Source organism: Sebastes fasciatus, chromosome 19, assembly GCF_043250625.1.
Source record: "Sebastes fasciatus isolate fSebFas1 chromosome 19, fSebFas1.pri, whole genome shotgun sequence".
Lineage (NCBI taxonomy): Eukaryota > Metazoa > Chordata > Actinopteri > Perciformes > Sebastidae > Sebastes > Sebastes fasciatus.
Genome location: NC_133813.1, coordinates 2,071,048 through 2,091,305, shown reverse-complemented (window position 1 = coordinate 2,091,305; position 20,258 = coordinate 2,071,048). Strand labels below are relative to the sequence as shown.

The following is a 20,258-nucleotide window of genomic DNA, read 5'->3' as shown; positions in this document are numbered from 1 at the left end:
TTTCCACCTTTTTTGCCATTTTTTTGGTTATTTTTCAGACTTTTCTTCTGCCTTGTTTTCAGATATTCTTTGGTCATTTTTCAGACATTTTTCGGATATTTTACGGTCATGTTTCGGACCTTTTTTCTCAAATTTTGGGGACTTTTCTTCTGTCTTTCTTCCACCTTTTTTGGACATTTTTTAGTTATTTTTTGGTCATTTTTCGGACTTTTCTTCTGCCTTTTTTTGATATTCTTCGGTCATTTTTCAGACATTTTTCAGATATTTTACATTCATTTTTCGGACCTTTTTATAACCTTTTTTCTGACTTTTCTTCTGTCTTTCTTCCGCCTTTTTTCAATCATTTTCATATAATACCAGTATCTCGCCAACATTTCGTGTAAGTGTGGAGCGTTATTTAACCTCCTTCACGACAAGCTAGTATGACATGGTTGGTACCGATGGATTCATCAGGTTTTATAGTTTCATATGATAATCATCATAATAAAAATATGCCTTAAAGGGAGATTTGTCAAGTATTTAATACTCTTATCAACATGGGAGTGAACAAATATGCTGCTTTATGTAAATGTATGTATATATTTATTATTGTAAATCAGTTAACAACACAAAACAATGACAGATATCGTCCAGAAACCCTCACAGGTACTGCATTTAGCATAAAACAATATGCTCATCTTATATCTATCTTATCTGTATCTTCACTCTAGCCTTAAAACTGCGTTAATGTGTGAAAGAAATTAGTGGCGTTAAAAGGAAAGATGAAAGACGAGCAACATATATACATGTACGTATATGTAAGAAGAAGCCAACAGGGAAGCTTCTTACATATACATGTACGTATATGTAAGAAGAAGCCAACAGGGAAGCTTCTTACCAGACTTTGACCTCTGACCTCTGAGAGGAAAGAAGATAAAGGCTGTAGAGCAGATAAAGAGGTCAAATTCCTCCTGCATTCAGATCAGAGGATTACCTCAATCTGTGAGCTCGTACACAACAACACAGGCAGCAGACAGGTGATCACAGGTGTGTGGATAACAATATATATATATAATACTATATGAGGGAGAATAAAGACAGTGTGGATGCCTCTTCTCAGAAAGCCTGCTGTGGATATTAAAGTGCTCGTGGAGTCTAAAAGACGGAGCTCGTAGTCCCCAGAGCGCCCCCGTTATATAATGTGATCTGTACAGTTTGTTCAGACGTTAGACACAAATTACTGAATGTGATGTAATCAGAAATGTCTTGCCAAAAAGAAAGTGAAACACATGGACTGAATTAATCAGACTTAATGTGGGCCAACTGGAGCAACATCCATAGAGCATGACTTCACAGATTAGCTGCACAATGTTCACCTCTCTGGACTCTCTGACATCTCCCCTGCCTGCAAGTAGGACTCCTTTACTTCAGTAAATGTTCTAACACTGACTCAGAGAGCCTTGGGAATAACTGTTAATAAGTTCAGAAGAAGATTATTCTTCACTAAACTCATAGGATAATGATTCATGATTACCATATGAAACTAGAAAACCTATAAAAGAATCCATCGGTACCAAGAAATGTCAGAAAAAAGGTCCTAAAAAGGTCAGAAAAATTACTGTAAAATATCTGAAAAATAACCGAAGAATGTCCAAAAAAAGGCAGAAGAAAAGTCCAAAAAAATGTCCCAAAAATGACTGAAAAATGTCCAAAAAAAGGTGGAAGAAAGACAGAAAAAAGTTAAAAAAAATGTGAGAAAAAAGGTCCTAAAAAGGTCTGAACAATGACTGTAAAATATCTGAAAATTGTCTGAAAAATGACCGAAGAATATCCGAAAAAAGGCAGAAGAAAAGTGCGAAAAATGACCAAAAAATGTCCAAAAAAGGTGGAAGAAAGACAGAAGAAAAGTCAAAAAAATATCAGAAAAAAAGGTCCTAAAAAGGTCTGAAAAATGACTGTAAAATATCTGAAAAATGACTGAAAAATGTTCGAAAAATTACTGAAAAATGTCCAAAAAAGGTGGAAGAACGGTAGAGGAAAAGTCCAAAACATTTTCTAAAAAGGTCTGAAAAATGACTGAAAAATATCCGAAGAATGTCTGAAAAAAGGCAGAAGAAAAGTCCAAAAAATGACCAAAAAAAACCCCCTGATGAATTCATTGGTACCAACCATGTCATACTAGCTGGTCATGAAGGAGGTTAAATAACGCTCCAAACTTACGCTCAATTTTGGCGAGGAAAAACTGCCATGGACATTTTCAAAGGGGTCCCTTGACCTCTGACCTCCAGATCAGTGAATGTAAATGGGTTCTATGGGTACCCACGAGTCTCCCAATCTTGTTTTGTGTTGTTAATTGATTTACAATAATAAATATATACATACATTTTGCATAAAGCAGCATATTTGTCCACTCCCATGTTGATAAGAATATTAAATACTTGACTAATCTCCCTTTAAGGTACATTTTGTGGGCTTGTAGTTTGCAGCTCTGGTGTTAGATATCTGTCCCATCTGTGTGAACCGTAACCTTCTCTGTTGGGGGGGCATTTTACAACCTTATTGCTGCTTTAATAAAGAAATCTCTGGGGGTCTTCACTCCTCACCATAAATTATACAGACATAACCATAAACCAACAACAGAGGCTCCTGTCTTCCCGCTCTGATATGTGCTTATTCCTCTTTAAGCGTCTTCAAGTGTTGTTTAAAGGTCCCATATTGTAAAAAGTAAGATTTTCATGTCTTTTATATAATAAAGCAGGTTTAAGTGCTTTATAAATACTGTGAAAGTATCGAAGTGCTCAACATACGGAGAAATACACACAGCCCGTATTAAGTTTGTGCGTTTGAAAACAAGCCGTTAGGATTTCTGTCCATTTGTGATGTCACAAATATACAATATTTAGACCATTACACGATTTTAAACGTAAACATTCTAAATGTGTCCCAGTTTATTCCTGGTTGCAGTGTATGTTGATGACAACAGCTGACGGGAAGTAAACATGGACCCAAGCTGTTGCCAGGCAACGCAATTCCGTTGAAATGCACTAAAACGGAGCGTTTCAGACAGAGGGTAAATACAGGTATATTCAAGCAGACAGTATGAGGAAAATAAAGTTTTTTTGTAACATTACAGCATGTAAACATGTTCTAGTAGAAACACAAAATAAAAGTATGAACCTGAAAATGAGCACGATATGGGACCTTTAATGTGAAAAAGGAGGACAGTTTCCCTGAAGACGTGTTGCGTTTAAGAGCTGACCTGTTGTTGGAAGAATGAGCTCCGGATGTTGTGATTAGTATTATTGTCCCTTCACCTCTGGGATATTTTATTGCTTCATCGTCAGTGAGCTCAGACTGAACATCAAACCAGTTTGCAGTTTGAGATTGAAGTGCTAGGTGGAGCTGTGGAGGCGTGTGGTGGTGATGGAGCAGCAGCAGCAGCAGCGTTGTGTTTATTTCCAGCCTTGTTTGTCTTTAACAAAGAATGAAAGGTCATCATGAGAGCACAGAGGGAAATATCTCAACTAATAAACACAATACTCTCGTTAAAGTATAACAACAGCCTTCGTCAGAGCTCAGATTATATGGAGGATATCAGAGGGATGACCTGAAAGAATCAATATCACTTTAAGTGTTCCTTATATTTAGATTATTTTCACTATATTACACCAAACTGTACAGCTCTCTCATTCTATTCACAGTTATATATTTGTTATTTGTTTGTCATATTTTTTATAGTATATTTCTTCATATTTTTATTGTACATTTCAAATTCTGTATTTACGTTCTTGACTTTGTCTCATTTTCTCTTGATATGTTTATTGTCTGCACCAAACACAAATTCCCTGCAAGTGAATAACCTACGAACACTATAATAACATCATTTATTAAATAGTAAATTGATAGTTAATTAAACTTAGTTAATAGTTATTTTACTGTTCACAAGCAACTTAATGATAATTAATGTTTACTAATAATTAGTAATGCTATAATTTATGTTATTGTTGCACACATAACATTTTATATATATAAAGACAGAAGAAAAGTCCAAAAAATGACCAAAATATGTCCAAAAAATTACTGAAAAATGTCCAAAAAAAGTGTAAGAACGTATAACCTACGAACACTTTATAATAACCATTATTTATTAAATAGTACATTAATAGTTAATTAAACTAGGTTACTAGTTATTTTACTGTTCACAAGCAACTTAATGATAATTAATGTTTATTAATAATTAGTAATGCTATAATTTATGTTATTGTTGCACACATAATATTTTATATACTATATATATATATATATATATATATAAGTATTTGTTAATGATTGAGATATTATTTGTAAACCTTAAAGAAATTATTTGTAAAACATCTATAAACATTACATAGACAGATATTTGTAACACGTTGTTAAAAGTTAATAATTGGTTTGTTAAAGGCGTAGCCACACGCGAGCGTGCATGGGACACCGACACAAATTGATTTCTACGAGTAAGAAGTTACAAACAGTCCCTTTAAAGGGTTGTTTCACCCAAATAACAGCACATCTTTGTTGTTGAAATGCATGAAGTCAATAGCACTATAACGGCACATAACGGGTAATTTCTGCGTCACCTCCTGTAATAATTCAGAACCAATAACTGTTGACGTGATAATATTTGGTCCTCTGTGTGCTCCACATGCAAACAGGTTACAGGTTACAGGTCAACAGGTAAAACAGTGAACTGTATGTGTACGTTGTGTTTGTGCAGCTGTCGTCTGCGAGGCTGAAATAGCATCATTCCTCACCAGTGACGTCCCACTTCTCCCAGTTAGTCCTTCGCACACGGGTGGCATGCCGCCGCGGCGAAGCTCCTCCCCATGTTGTTCTCTTTCCTCTAGGACTTCACCATCAGTCCCTCTGTATGTCCCTCCTTCTATATTTGGCTGGCCTGTGGCCTGCCTGCTGCACACTGAACTCTGCTCGACACATTGTGAAAACAAGGGGCTAATCCCGTCCAACAGGTGCCACACACACACACACACACACGCACACACACAGAGCGTCACAAACTTGGCGTACCGCTGTTGCCAAGGGAAGCGGAGGGTCACGCTTTCCAAAACCAGCCCGAGAATGCCGGGGGTCAAATGTCAGAGCCGCACACATGCTGGATGATGAAACGGACTGGCGTGAGGTCGAACCGGCGCGTTTCTGCTGCTTCTATCAGTATAATCACGTCTGTGGGGTCCAACAGTTCACCAGTGGTGGAAGAAGTACTCAGAACTAGAGCTGTCAATCAATATATATAGTTAATCGTGATTAATCGCACATTTTTTATCTGTTCAAAATGAACCTTAAAGGGAGATTAGTCAAGTATTTAATCCTCTTATCAACATGGGAGTGGGTAAATATGCTGCGTTATGTAAATGTGTGTATATATTTATTATAGGGAAATCAATTAACAACACAAAACAATGACAGAGTGGGCATGTCTGTAAAGGGGAGACTCGTGGGTACCCATAGAACCCATTTACATTCACTGATCTGGAGGTCAGAGGTCAAGGGACCCCTTTGAAAATGTCCATGCCAGTTTTTCCTCACCAAAATTTAGTGTAAGTTTGGAGCGTTATTTAACCTCCTTCATGAACAGCTAGTATGACATGGTTGGTACCGATGGATTCATCAGGTTTTATAGTTTCATATGATACCAGTATCTTCACTCTAGCTTGCGTTAACGTGTTATTATCACGCTAACATTGACAGCCCTAATTTATATACAGTTAGCTAGTTTAGTCCAGTGTTTCCCAACCTAGGGGTCGAGCCCCTCCAAAGGGTCACCAGATAAATCTGAGGGGTCCTGAGATGATTAATGGGAGAGAAATATTGGATAATTTCCCCTCTTTGGACGTCGAACAATCATTCAAATGAAACCATGTTGAAAAGCTTAGAGACACAAACTCATAAAGTAAACATTGGAAAAGTGACTAGAGGTCCAAAAGCCGTGTTTGTGCTCTCCGTGGGACACTACGGCGAGCACAAACACGGCTTTTGGACCTCTAGAGGGTGGGGGTGCATGAGCCAAAAATGACACGTATTGTGCGTTAAGCGGCTTTTCAGACATGACGTCCACAATAAGGTAAAAGATGTCAAAGTTAATGTGATAATAACGCTTGAATGCAACTTGTGATTTTTAGGTTGTAGTGGCTCAGTTTTAAAGCTAGAGTAAAGATAATGGTATCATCTGAAACTAGAAAACCTAATGAATCCATCGGTACCAACCATGTCATACTAGCTAGTTAGAAAAGAGGTTAAATAATGCTCCAAACTTATGCTAAATGTCGGCGAGATACTGGTATCATATGTCTGAAAAAGGCGGAAGAAAGACGGAAGAAAAGTCAGAAAAGTCAGAAAAAGGTCCTAAAAAAGTCTGAAAAATGATCGAAAAAAACCCTGATGAATCCATCGGTACCAACCACGTCTAGCAAGACTAGCTTGTCATGAAGGAGGTTAAATAACGCTCCAAACTTACACAAAATTTTGGCGAGGAAACACTTCATGGCCATTTTCAAATGGGTCCCTTGACCCCATGTTATGATTGGAGCATATTGTTTTATGCTAAATGCAGTACCTGTGAGGGTTTCTGGACAATATCTGTCATTGATTTGTGTTGTTAATTGATTTACAATAATAAATATATACAAACATTTGCATAAAGCAGCATATTTGTTCACTCCCATGTTGATAAGAGGATTAAATACTTGATAAATCTCCCTTTAAGGTTCATTTTGAACAGATAAAAAATATGTGATTAATCATGATTAAATGTGGACAATCGATTAAATACAATATCCCCCTCTGAGAAGTATAAAGTAGCAGAAAATGTAAATACTCAAGTAAAGAACGAGTACTTCCGCCACTAGTTTTCACTTCCTTTCTCTGCCGCTGTGCTGCCACCATGTGGTATTAACGCCATCGTCTCGCTGGTTAGAACCAAACATCACGGCTGAATAGTTCACCGGACCGGTACGGCAGCGTCTGAGCTCCACTGCGTCTTCAGAACAGAGACAGCTGACGGCAGGTTTGAGCTGCCGCTCGTCACACATCCACACTTTGTTCCTTTAACGACCACCTGGTGGCGTTGGCTCTACTGCGAGGTGCTGTCGGGGCCGTCGGGGCTCTTGGTAAACGTCACTGAGCCCGAGCCGTTGGACGTGACCTCCACGTGAGGCTGGCTGTGAGGGCTGCAGGACGGCAGCTCGGCCCTCTTCAGCTCCGCCGCTGCAGCCGGGTGGACGGAGGTGGAAACGACGGTCTCCATCCGACTGGCTCGGTAGATGCTCACCTGGAAACACAGACGGTTCAGTTAGAGGTGAATTATTCATGGATAGACAGAATCAGTCATTTAATCAGCACGTTCCCACGGAAAGGCGTATAAATGATAATGCGTAAGGCGTTTAGCGTGCAACAAGTACGTGTATCCTGTACCAATAAACAGCAGACTTTGAACCAGGAGACCCGACATCCAGACTGCTGGTGACCCGTTAGTGCTGACGTTTGTGACGTGTATTTCGTACCTGTTTTACTTAGTTTACGTACTTATTTTAAGCCCAACCATGACGTTTTCCCTTACCCTAACTAAGTGGTTTTCTTGCCTAAACCTAACTGCGACCGTTTGCGTGGCGTACAAAAGGCTGAAATGCGTCCTCATGACATGCATACTCTGCGTCTGATTGGCTAAACCCTTCCAGGTGTTCCAGGCGTCTGTTAAATGCTAACTTTTTGTTCCCGTAGTCCGAAGGTAGGCGACCCGGTCCGAAGACATCCGAGGGCCGAGCAGCACAGCAGCAGAGAAACACACCAACAACGGTAAGTTTTATACTATTTGTGTTGGTTATTTCATCATTCAATTCACTTCTGAGAATTTTTGAGGCGTGAAATCAACTGGCAGTTTTAAGAAAATCAAATTGAACATTTGCTCCAACATTTTCGGAGTTGAGAAACTTTGCAAACTGGTGCGACAGCCATCTAATGCCTGAGGGGATCGCTCGCTAGCCAGCCTGCCTGCCGCCTGGTCTCGTAGACGCGCCTGCGGAGGTCTCGAGAGAGAGCTCCATCAGCTCACTGCTTTGGTGTCTTTGGACTGGGTACTTCGGACTACGGGAACAAAAACGTGAGCTGCCGTGGCGCTGATTGGTCTGATTCCTGTTACGCCCAAAACACACCTCTGATTAATGAAGAGACTAAAGACAACCCCTTTCCCCCTTCTGCTTACTTTGTGCCCAGATTATGCGCCGCATAAAGTTCGACGATGTTGGAAAGCGCATCGTAACTACTTCACCGCCACAGAGCGGAGAGAGGACCTCAACTCAACAACGCTACCTCATGACCAGTAACCGCGGCAGTGCTACTGCAGGGCTGAGTTCTCTCTTCCATTCTTCAGGAAACGTGCGGCGGCGACGCGCTTTGAGTTCAGGCTGGTGCACGCCAAGGGTAGAGAACGAGCAGGGAGACGTCTGATTGGTTCTTTCCAAGCGGACTGCGAGGCAGTGATTGGTAGACGTTTTTACCGGATTACAGCAGCTACAGATGACGCTCTCTCCGGTCCTTTTTCAGAGCTCATCGGGGTGTAAAGACCATTTCAACCAATAGAACAGATAGTGTTTACTGGAGAACATCGTCGACCCTGCCTTTAAATAGCATAAGTGGAGTTGGACACGGCCTAAATGCACTTACGACCATGTGCTATAGATGTTGTGTTTCTGGTGTCTCTCTTACTAATGATGCTCCCTGAACACCAACTTCAACATGTAGACAAATCCAAAGTTTAAGCTCTTTAATTCTCTTTCAGAAAAATATATTGCAAAAAAAAGCGTCTTTATTTGTGCATGTTACGCTCACCTGTGTTTGCAGGTAGCGCGGTGACTTGAGCTCCAGCTCGTCCGTGGCGCCGGAGTTACCGCAGCAACAAAACACCTGCTGGAAACCTGCTCTGAACCTGGAGACACACATTTCATTACAGGTTTGGATTAAACAGGCAGGATTACACACAAATACAGATTATTATGAACCACACGAGCAGACGGAGGAACCGACCGGAGCGTCCTACTGTACCTGCTGTTGAGGCAGTAGTAGATGATGGGGTTGTACATGGTGGAGCTCATGGCCAGCCACATGACGGCCAGGTACACCTGCTGGATGTAGCGCTGCTCGAACAGGTCGGGGAAGAACTGGTGCAGTAGGAAGTAGATGTGATACGGCAGCCAGCAGACGGCGAAGGTACACACCACCACGATCATCATCTTCACCACCTGCCACAGGAACACACACACACAGTACGGCCGCTTTCAAATAATCTCTTCACTGTTTTCATGTGCGGATTAAAAAACCATTAAATTAAATGATCGTGTTTAGTGATCTATTGCACGGCCACGGTACGGTGTGTGTGTGTGTGTGTGTGTGTTTGTGTGTGTGTGTGTGTGTGTGTGTGTGTGCGTGTGTTTGCATCACCTTGCGTTTGGCGATCAGCTGCTGTTTGTAGTGTTCGGAGGAGTCTCCGGGAATCTCACTCGCCCAGAGGGTGAAGCCCACGATCGTGTACGCACATCCCATAATGCAAAGTGGCAGGAAGTAGATCAGCAGTGTCACACACACATAGTATCTGAGAAATGAGAGGAGGAGGGAATTTAATATATTAATATCGTCAGTAATGCTGCATGTTTCACTGTTTCAGTGTCTAACGTTGTTTAGTTGAATGTGTCTGCAGCTTGCATCGGATTAAATATTCAGGGTTCACTCTGTCTGACAATATTAATAGTAATAATTATTACCAAGGTTTGATATTGTTATCAGACAGCACGGAGGACGGAACCTGCCAAAATTAAGAAATAATGAATAAATAAATAAATGTGTGATGAATATGTCATTAAATGTAGCAAACATAATATTAAAAATAAATGTAGCAATTAATGAATTGATAAAATGTGACATAAATTGATATATCTGTTTTAATTTGCTTCTTTATTTATGTATCTTTGTATTAATTCCTTTATTTATTTACTCTTCTTTCCCTTTTATTTATTTATTTTTATTAATTTTAAAATGCATTTATTTATTTTTGCATTCATTTTTATTTTTACTTCATATTTATTTTGAAATGTGTTTATTGTTTTTTATTTATGGGAATTAATACAAAGATAACTAAATAAATAATGTTAAAAATAAATTTAGCCATTAATTAATGATAAAATGTGACATAGATTTATATTTCTGTTTTAATTTGCTTCTTTATTTATGTTTCTTTGTATTAATTCCCATAAATAGATAAATAAATGCATATATACATAAATATAAACATACATTTAAAAATAAATATAAAATAAATTAAAAAAATAAAGAAGCAAATTAAAACAGAAATATCAATTTATGTCACATTTTATCAATTAATTTATGGCTACATTTATTTTTAATATTATTTTTGCTACATTTAATGACATAATTATTTATTTATCTAGTCATTTATTTATTTATTCACCAATTTATGGTGGAAATGTCTTTATTTATGTGAAGGAAAACACTAAATTCAGGCGGCAGGTGACTGAGATATGTCTGATGCGTGTAAGGGACTGTCTTCAGTCAGATTATGGACTACATGTTTACATTCATTAATACACACACACCAACATATGGAAGTGATTTCTGCAAAGAGCCCGGCTCAAAGAAATCCTGACCGCTAAATTAAAGATATTTTAATTTGCAGAAAGGTTGAGAAGGTCTTTTCCTCTTTTAGCTCCACAGATTATTTCACAGACGGATTCATCACCTGAACGGGAATCATTTCAGCTGCAGGGTCTATTTTTCATATATTAAATTAATCCGTCTAGAGATTGATTATTGCACCGGTTCATCCAGGCTGCTGCATCCCTGAAGCATCAGAGATGACACGGGATCAATCCTCATTACCCAGCAGGCTGCGTTACAGCCAAGGGATAGAAATGATATGTAATAAACACGGAATAATACTGGACATCATATATTTAATATACCAGCTGCCAGTATACAGAAATCAATATGCCCACAGAGCCGTCTAAGACCTTCAAACTGAAGTTTATTCACTTCAGTGTTCAGGGTTATTATTCTGAATACTGATGGAGCTTGAGTGCACGTTCAAAACGGGCACCAGTTTTACATCAAATTCACCATATCAGCTCAATACTTCAGCCTATTAAAAGGACTGTATGTACGTTTTTACACGTATAAATGTGTTTTAATTGTTTTTTATTACCAACGTGTGAACAGGTTGTAACTTAACCTAAAAAATGAGACCTTCCGTGACTTCCTGTGTTTCCTCTATCAGCCTGTAGACTGCTTTTAATGTGAAGAATGAGAGACGGTGTTTCTGGGAAAATCCAACGGATGTGACATCATGCACGCTTGCGAACAAATGACCAGCTTCCACCACGACTCAGACTCCAACACAAACTCCACGGAAGCACAAAAAAAACAAAGTTATATCTTGTGAAGCTAAAATCTGACAAAACAGGAATGTGACCGACGTCCGACGTGGAAACTAGTGTTGTGGGACGCTTGCTGTCGTTGACTTAACGGCCACAACAGTCGCTGTTAATAAGCAATTTCTGATTCTTCCAGAGTCCCTTTAATGAATGGTGTGTGTGTGTAGCTTTAAAGGGACTGTTTGTAACTTTTTAAGCGTATAAATCTACCGGGTCGGGATCCCATGCGCGCTCACGTGTGGCCGGAGTCCCTCCTCCTCTGCCTGCTTGCCTTCACTCACACCGCGTGCATTCTCGCTGTCTTGCTCCACCTCTAGATGTGAACGCGCGCTCACTCCACACTGCAGAAGAGTTAGTTTAGCTCTGAGAATATCTAGTGAATGTTCAGTGGACGTTTGTGCAGAAATAACTGCTGCAGCTCCTCCAGACCAACAGAGGTTTCCCGTGTCTTGTGAAGTGACGGGGCTCTGCAGAGAGAAACGTTATCGTCTCCGACCAAAACTCTGGTGTCTCCCTGCGGGCGCAGTTGGGAGGGGATAACGTTTCTCTTCCTGCTTCAGCCCCGAAGCCCTGGAGGCTGAAGCAGGAAAAGCCAACACTAGGATCAGCATTGATTCATGGAGAGACCTTGGTCTGGTCAGCTAACATTACTGCCAAGCAGCTGAAATATAGAGTGATATTGTGCTTTCAGCTGACGTGTGTCTCCTCACTGTGTTGAGCGATGCTCCTTCATGTCTATTTAAAGCGAGCACAAGCGCCAGCAACAGGACGCTGACTTTAGTTGACTTAACGGCCACAGGTGAAGCTGTTAACAAGACTTTCTGAAAGTTACAAATAGTCCCTTTAAAGAAATAGTACTGTATTTTTGGGGAAATAAACATATTTGCTTTCTTTGCAAGAGTGAGTCGTTAGTCCCGTGAATCACAATGAGTCACAGGAGTCCCGTGAGTCGCTAGTTTCATGAGTCGTTAGTATCATCAGCCCCGGGAGGGTTAAAGTGGTTAAAGTGGTTAAAGTGGTTAAAGTGTCCTCTGGTGGTCGAGGTTTACAGAGTCCTCGTGTTCTGCTTTGTCCCCCCTCAGGTACTCACATCTTCTTGAAGTCCACCGTGGTGTACTCGGGCCAGTCGATGTAGCAGACGGTGCGTCCGGGCAGCAGCGCCGTGGACGAGAAGTAGTACTGAGGGAAGGCGAGCAGCAGAGCCAGAACCCAGATCACAGCCATCACCACGCGGGTCTCCGTAGACGTCAGCCTCTGCTGCAGCGGGTGGATGATGGCCATGTATCTAACAGGTGGACATGGGGGGACATTTTCTGGTAAGTTACATCATTTACTTCTCTTAACTGTTTTAATTTATTGTAGTGGGCTTTGCATGTTTTATTAAGCACATACTTTACATTATTGCCAACCATTTAAAGCATTCATTCCCTGATATTTTCCAGGCTATAATATAATATTAATTAATTAATTAATTAATTAATTTGCATAATAAGACAGAAATGCATAAAGAAATGTAAAAAGAAATCTATAAAGAAATCTAAAAAGAAAAGAATACAGAAATAAATAAGTTTGGGGAAATAAATAAGGGGTGAAATGCAAAAGGAAAATCATGCATAAATAAATAAATAAATACATTTAAAAATAAATTATAAAATAAATTAATAAATAAATGCAAAAATACATTAATTAATTAATTTAAAGATTAATCAAAATAAACACAAATAAAAAGGGAAAGTTAAACAGAAGAGTACATTTTTGTTAATTTGCTTCTTTATTTATTTATCTTTTTAATAATTCCCATAAATAAGTAAATGCATAAATACATAGATAAATGCATACATTTAAAAATAAGTATAAATTAAATGAAAAAATAAATAAATAATTGAAAAATAAATAAATAAATAAATAAAAGGAAGGATTAAACAGAAGAGTACGTAAATAAGGGAATTAATACAAAGGTAAATAAATAAAGAATCAAATTAAATCTGAAAAATATCAATTCAAGTCACATTTCATCAATTAATTAATGGCTAAACTTATATTAAATAATAGTTATTAAGTTATCTTTGAATTAATTCCCATAAATAGATAAATATATTTAAAAATAAATATAAAGTAAATAAAAAATAAATGCAAAAATAAACAAATACATTTTAAAATTTAAAAAAAAAATGAAGGGGAAAATTAAACAGAAGAGTAAATAAATAAAGGAACTAATACAAGGAAAAATAAATAAAGAAGCAAATTAAAACAGAAATATCAATTTATGTCACATTTTATCAATTAATTAATGACTACATTTATTTTCAATATAATTCTTGCTACATTTAATGACATATGACATGAATGACTTGACACATTTATTTATTTATTTACTTATTTATTTATTTATTTTGGCAGGTTCCGTCCTCCATACCAGGCAGCTGTTGGTTTCTATTCATTTCCCAACAGTATGAAAATCAACTAGCAGACACTTGAAAACTGCTTTAAGCTGCAGAGGAACAGAGATGCTCAGTATTGTCATTGTGAGCATGCTATAGCCTATAAGGCGTCACAGAGCTGCTAGCATGGCTGCAGACTCTTGTTTTCTTTGTTCTTGTTCATAACCTCTCAGAGAACAATGCAACCGTGAGAAAGCCTCTGTATTGAATAACGTTTCCTCTATATTGCACCAGTGTTGTGGATCTTCTGTATACTCAGCCTTAAGGAACACACTCTCATTTTGATCTCAGTCCTGTGGTGGAGTCAAAGATCTCTGGGCTGATTTAACATGTTTATCTGGCAGACATATAACACACACCTGTCCAGAGCGATGGCCGTCATGGAGTAAATGCTGGCGAATATGGCTGCGATGGGGAAGAAGTTGTGGAAGCGGCAGTAAACCAAACCAAAGTACCACTCGTTGTGAACAGCGTAGGCAAAGTTGATGACCGTGTTGAACGCTGACATGGCCGACTCGGCGAAGGCCAGGTTCACCTGCAGGAGAGAGAAAGAGTTCAATGAGTTTATATTAAAACCTGCAACCAGGACTGATGGAAGAGTGCAGCCAGGAGATAAAAACCTTCTCTCTGCATGAGTTTCTCCTTCTGGCGTTCAAAGACGTGATCAAAACCCCAATTAAAACATGTAGTATTATAGTTAATATCGTTCTAAATATGCACATTTGAGGCAGATCGTGAGGTCAATAGGGTCAATAGTTCTCTGACTTCAAAATAGACCTGAAAGATGAATCAATCAGTCAATCAAAAGAATCATAATCGGTATCTATTTTGATTGTTTATATAATTATTCAAGCAAAAATGGCAGAATTTGCTTCACAAATGTGATAAATTTGATGCTTTTCTTTGTTTTATGTTACAGTAAACTGAAGATCTTTGGGTTTTGGACAAAACAAGCAATAACAGGACATCTCTTTAGGCTTTATAACATTGTGATTGTGGATATTTATCACTATTTTATTACATTTTATAGACAAAATTATGATGAAAATCACCATAAGACTAACTGATAATGAGTTTATTGTTTTATGGAGAGAGCAATGAGTTCAAGGTAAATTAAGTCAATATGCAAGATGTTGCATTACTTTGACTTATTGGTATTTATTTATTTTATCTAAATATAATATAAATAATAAGAAAATATATATATATTTATATATAATTTATTATTATTATTGTTATTATTAGAGATGTATTTTTTCAGTGATTTGACATCATGCTACTTCAGTTTTTGAGTGATTCCATGTTTTGATAAATCATCTGTGCTCTCACATTTTTAGTGTAGGAGTGAAGAGAGATGGAATAATTTGCATTAATTCACTTAATTAGCGGAGACGTGTCAGTCAGTCAACAGCATTTGTTTATTTATTTATTTGGTGTATAAATAAATAGAAAAAGTATTTAAATTAAAGATTGATGCTGTGAATCATCCTCTCTGTAGCCTGTTGATAGAGTCATATGGATGCATCTTGATTTCACAAAATTCTTTGATCCAGGAGTTCATGCAGATAGATGACAAAAAGGTTGAAGCTGAATCTTAACGTCACTTATTGGTATTTTTTATTGTTATATGTATATGTATATGTATTATTATTATTATTATTATTAATAAAATATATATTAGATTTTATCATTTATTTATTTATATAAAATTAAATGTTTTATATTATTATTTTATTATTATTATTTTTTTTATTTGTACTCTTATTTTTATTTATTAAAATAAATAATAATAAAATAAAATATAATTTAGAGGAGTTTAAAAGTGTTATCATCCAACAGAACATTTGGGTAGAAGCTGAATCTTATGAGAAGCATTAAACTCTCACCAGAAAGTAGTTGGTGACGGTCCTCATGCGTTTGTGCGCCAGGATGATCCAGATGAGCACCATGTTCCCGACCACAGACACCAGCACCATGCTGCAGTACATCACAGCCCACAGAGAGATCTGCCAGCCCGGCTGGATGAACTGGTTGAATCCGTCTCCGGTGGTTCCGTTAGAGGCGTTAGACGAACCGGTGTCGGTGTTGTTGTAGAGTGGATCCATGTTCCTGGATGATGTTATAAATAGATCAGTGTCCTGTTACTGGAACAGGTTCAACTCTCTAAATGTAAAAAAGAAAAAGCGAAAATGCATCATTCTGAGGTGGAACCGTCTTTACGCACCGAGAAGCTGCTCCTGCAGGACTCCAACAAACCAAACGCACCAAAACGCACCACGCAGCTCCACAGTAACCACTGACGTTATTCAGGCTGTTACACACACCCACACACCCTCCCTCCACTATTCACTCCCCCATAAACACACACATCCAGACACACACACAGTGATCAGTCTTCATATCAGCTATTGGAAATCATAACTTGTCTGGTCTCAGCAGGATTAGTTTGGTCAGTCTGATGATATTGGTTTATATAATGTGATACCGCAACAGGTGGTGATACTATGATTGACAAGATAAAACAACTGTAACTGTATGAATATGACATTTATTTATAATATTGATATATTTTTATTGATGGATGGATAGATAGATACAAAAATATATATATATATATACTGTATATATATATACAGTATATATATATATATATATATATATATATATATATATATATATATATATATATATAACATAAAGTGGTGTTCATTTGTGGAGATTTGTGCAATTTTTAGCTAGAGTTAAGATCCTGGCATCATATGAAACTAGAAAACCTAAAGAATCCATCGTCACCAACCTATAGCTTGTCGCAGAGGAGGTTAAATAACGCTCCAAACTTACGCTAAATGTTGGCGAGGAAAAACTGTCACGGCCATTTTCAAAGGGGTCCCTTGACCTGGGACCCAAATAGATAGATGATAGATAAAAAGTCAACCACGTGAGTCGTTAGTATCGTCGGTGCCGTGAGCCGATAGTCACGTGAGTCGTTAGTATCGGTAGTCACGTGAGTCATGTCGGTACTCACGTGAGTCGTTAGTATCGTCAGTGCCGTGAATCACATTAGTGGTTAGTATCATTAGTGTCGTTAGTCACGTAAGTCGTTAGTATCGTCAGTGCCGTGAGTCGTTAGTCACGTGAGTCGTTAGTATCTTCATTCCCGTCTAATAATTTATATTGTCTTAAAGTAATCCAGAAGGCAACAAATACATAAAAAGTTCTACACACATTTTCAACCACCATCATGATGTTGGTTTGGAAATTGGCTCGTGGTCTCGTGTTTATTGATTTCATGCTTCAACATTTAATGTCCGTTTAAACTTGTTAACGTGCATCTCTATCTGTGAGTTAATGGCTGAATGTCTAAAGGTCATAAGGTCACTAGATTGCGTGTCAGCTGCACCAAAGTAATAGAAAACCAGACGTGAGACACTACACTCCAATGTATTTATCTCTCCAGCTCGCCGTCTGTGTGTCGCATCAGATCGGAGTTATTAGAATCCACTGGAGGAAGAAACACACACAACAAGAATTCAATCTCATTTATCACCTGCGTCCCTCACAGCTGCTGCAGCAGTCTCCGACAGCAGCGAGCAGGTAGAGAGAGCTCCCGCCTGAACTAGTGACGAGGAAAAGATGTGACAACGAACAGAGAACGACGGGGAGCTTTCTGGTGTTCATCTGTTCATCTGCATCAACACCTGCTTTCACATCAGAAACTCAAATTAAAAAGTGAGAACTGGGTAACGAGAACACGTCGACCCAGTGGGGGGGCTTTCACTTAAACCTCACAGACCGAGAGAAGGGAATCACTGGAGGGACACGGAAGACATTTCAGAACAAAAGATGGCTCCGATAGAAATGATATATCACACAGAAATAGCAGTTTTCGTAAACTTCTGTTGCAACAATGCCACCAATACGTCTTTTATTTAATAAATAAACATCCTTAAACAGCATCATTTACCAGAGTACTGATAGACAATAACAACAATACAACTATAACATTTATTATTTTTTTAAACATATATTTATTCATTTTATACATTTAACACATTGTACATACAACACAGAACATATGGCAGTGTATAAAATAATGATAATATAGAAATTATTAAACATGAAGTTAAAAGGATTTATATTTACAATGAAAATATAATGAAGTAAATAAATAAATACAATTAAACTAAACTATATATACATTGAATGACATATTTATTTATTTTTTGAGTCATTTATTTATTTTTTCATTTATTTAGAATTATGTAGGATTTGGCGACATCTAGTGGTGTTGTTGTAGATTGCAACCAACTGGGTACCCCTCCGCTCATGTTCGAATGTGTGAGTCGCCGATTGCAAAACTGTGGTAACGCCGTTGGCCTCGCTCAGAGGTCATCCGTACCATAATAACTCTACTTTAGTCAGACGGTGGCGGGGGTGAAAGTAGATTGAACTCCTCGCCGGTACTACGAGGCTACCACAACCTTCATCTCTTGATATTGTCCTCGTCCTCCCAGCTTCATGCATCCCTGAACATACGATTCAATGCCACATTTTTTCCCTTTCTGATAATAGATCTGCTGAAATATTACACACTGTTCCTTTAATGTTGAAGTTATTTATCCAGCTTTGATTAAAAAAACTTTAAAATAGTCTTCAGATTCTGTTGGAACAAATATTATTATTATCATAGCACACTTTCATCATCAGTGTGTTAAATCAGCCTCCTTTGCCCTGAAGGTCTCGATCCTCGCTCCACATATTACATCAGATATGAACACTGTGTGGTTGTCAGATTATCCTGCAGAAGACTCTTCAAACAAGGAGGTGATGTGTTATCTATCTGATATGTAAATGAGTTGATTCATTAAGCAGCGCAGCAGAAATTAATACCGTGACTTCCTCTGAACATGTGAAGAGACGATTCGAGAACGAACTCGTATCCTGTGTTGACTTTCTGACACCATTAATATTGAACATTGAAGAACACTGAACTGGGGTCTCAGCCATTCCAGGCCCAAGGCTTGAGATATCCAGACTCAACACATACTATGACATTTTTATATTTTTTGTGACATACTATATATTATGACTTTTTATGACCTTTTAATGACGTAAACTATAACTTTATTTTTGTTATTGCATTCTATACTATGATATAGTCTGGTTAGTTATATATAATAGTAACTAACTGGGTATCTGTGGTGGATATAATGTTTGTATTACAGTTTTTCTCCACTGTATGAACACTAAAAATGAAACTATGCACACAACTGTGAAAAGTTGAAGCTCATGAATCAACAAAGACTCCCGACTGCTGAACTCTGAACACCATTCACCTGTTTTCACTCAATCAACCAGGACTGACATCTTCAGGATTGTCACTTTTAAAAAGACAAATTGTCCGATGATAGAAAATATATTCTTTTGTTATTTTTATTTATATATCTTTGCAAGAGGGGGTGTAGGGGGTGAAGGGGTGGGATGGTCAGAAGGAGGATGGGGAGAACAATGAGGAGAGAAAGGTCTCCAGAGTCTGGACTTCCAGAGCCGTCAATCCGGTGATCAGATCATCCTTTTCCAGGACGAGCTGGCTCACCTTCCTGTCCGACTCGTCCTGCGGCCATCTGCTCCCTCAGGGCAGCGTTTACGGCGGCCGGCTCAGTGTTGTGCTGGTGAGAGTCCTTCAGCTGGTTGCTGGTAGTCTGGAGGAGTTGAACCTGGAGAACAGGGTTTTGCTTGTCCTGTCCTTTGAGGTCCCTCTGGGCATCTTTCCTGATGAGTCTCTCTGACCTGAGAGCCTTCAGGATCTTGTTCTTCTCCTCCTACCAGCCGGACTCCTCGCCGGCCATCTGCTGCTTCAGAGCAGTGTTTTCGGCGGCCAGCTCAGTGATGTGCTGGTGAGAGTCCTTCAGCTGGTTGCTGGGAGTCTGTTTGACCATCACAATCTCATTCTGCTTTTCAAGAAGACTTTGACTGAGAAGAGTCGGTCACCTCCTGTTTCTCCTGCTCCTTGGTCTGCAGGTCCATCTGAGCCTGTATCCTGAGCCTGATGGCTCTCTGAGCCATCCGGATCTTGTTCTTCTTCAGCTCCCAGCGGGACTCCTTGGCGGCCATCTGCTGCTTCAGGGCAGCGTTTTCGGCGGCCGGCTCAGTGATGTGCTGGTGAGAGTCCTTCAGCTGGTTGCTGGGAGTCTGGAGGAATTGAACCTGGAGGTCAGGGTTGTGCTCATCCTGTCCTGGCTGCACCTCTTCGTTGCATTTTGTAGCTTCTACGCTGCGTAGATGAGCCTCATCCATCCAAGCCTTAGCTCTCACAACAAAGTCCGTGTAGGCATCAGCCTTAGGT

At 38.7% G+C, this 20,258-nt stretch overlaps 2 protein-coding genes across 9 annotated transcripts in view; one reads left to right on the top strand and one right to left on the bottom strand.

The window, feature by feature from the left end:
- Positions 1–3,397: 3,397 nt before the first annotated feature.
- Positions 3,398–16,196, bottom strand: tacr1b (tachykinin receptor 1b). 2 transcript variants are annotated; one of them, XR_012591711.1, is made up of 8 exons: positions 15,799–16,196; positions 14,272–14,447; positions 12,562–12,756; positions 9,469–9,619; positions 9,073–9,269; positions 8,860–8,956; positions 4,770–7,303; positions 3,398–3,451 (listed from the first exon to the last, which is right to left on the bottom strand). XR_012591711.1 is itself a non-coding variant. In XM_074618445.1 (7 exons), exons 1-7 carry the CDS (start codon positions 16,015–16,017, stop codon positions 7,106–7,108), a joined length of 1,233 nt encoding a protein of 410 aa, XP_074474546.1. In that variant the 5' UTR covers positions 16,018–16,196; the 3' UTR covers positions 3,398–7,105. The 2 variants fall into 2 exon arrangements, 1 of the variants encoding a protein (XP_074474546.1); XM_074618445.1 differs by having other exon boundaries at positions 3,398–7,303.
- The window catches only part of slc4a5b (solute carrier family 4 member 5b), a 69,626-nt gene continuing 62,018 nt past the window's right edge, over positions 12,651–20,258 (top strand). For all 7 annotated transcript variants that reach the window (XR_012591706.1, XR_012591707.1, XR_012591708.1 and 4 more), the window contains exon 1: positions 12,651–12,787. The gene's annotated coding sequence lies outside the window, so the exon portion shown is untranslated. The remainder of the gene's footprint in view (positions 12,788–20,258) is intronic.

Bases quoted from the DNA above. Each gene is read 5' to 3' on its own strand.
- tacr1b (XM_074618445.1), bottom strand. From the start codon at position 16,017: ATGGATCCACTCTACAACAACACCGACACCGGTTCGTCTAACGCCTCT. The intron at 9,620-12,561 runs GTGAGTACCTGA...CTCATTTCTCAG, and splicing joins ACGGTGGACTTCAAGAAGAT to ATACTATGTGTGTGTGACAC. The intron at 8,957-9,072 runs GTACAGTAGGAC...GTGTGTCTCCAG, and splicing joins TACTACTGCCTCAACAGCAG to GTTCAGAGCAGGTTTCCAGC.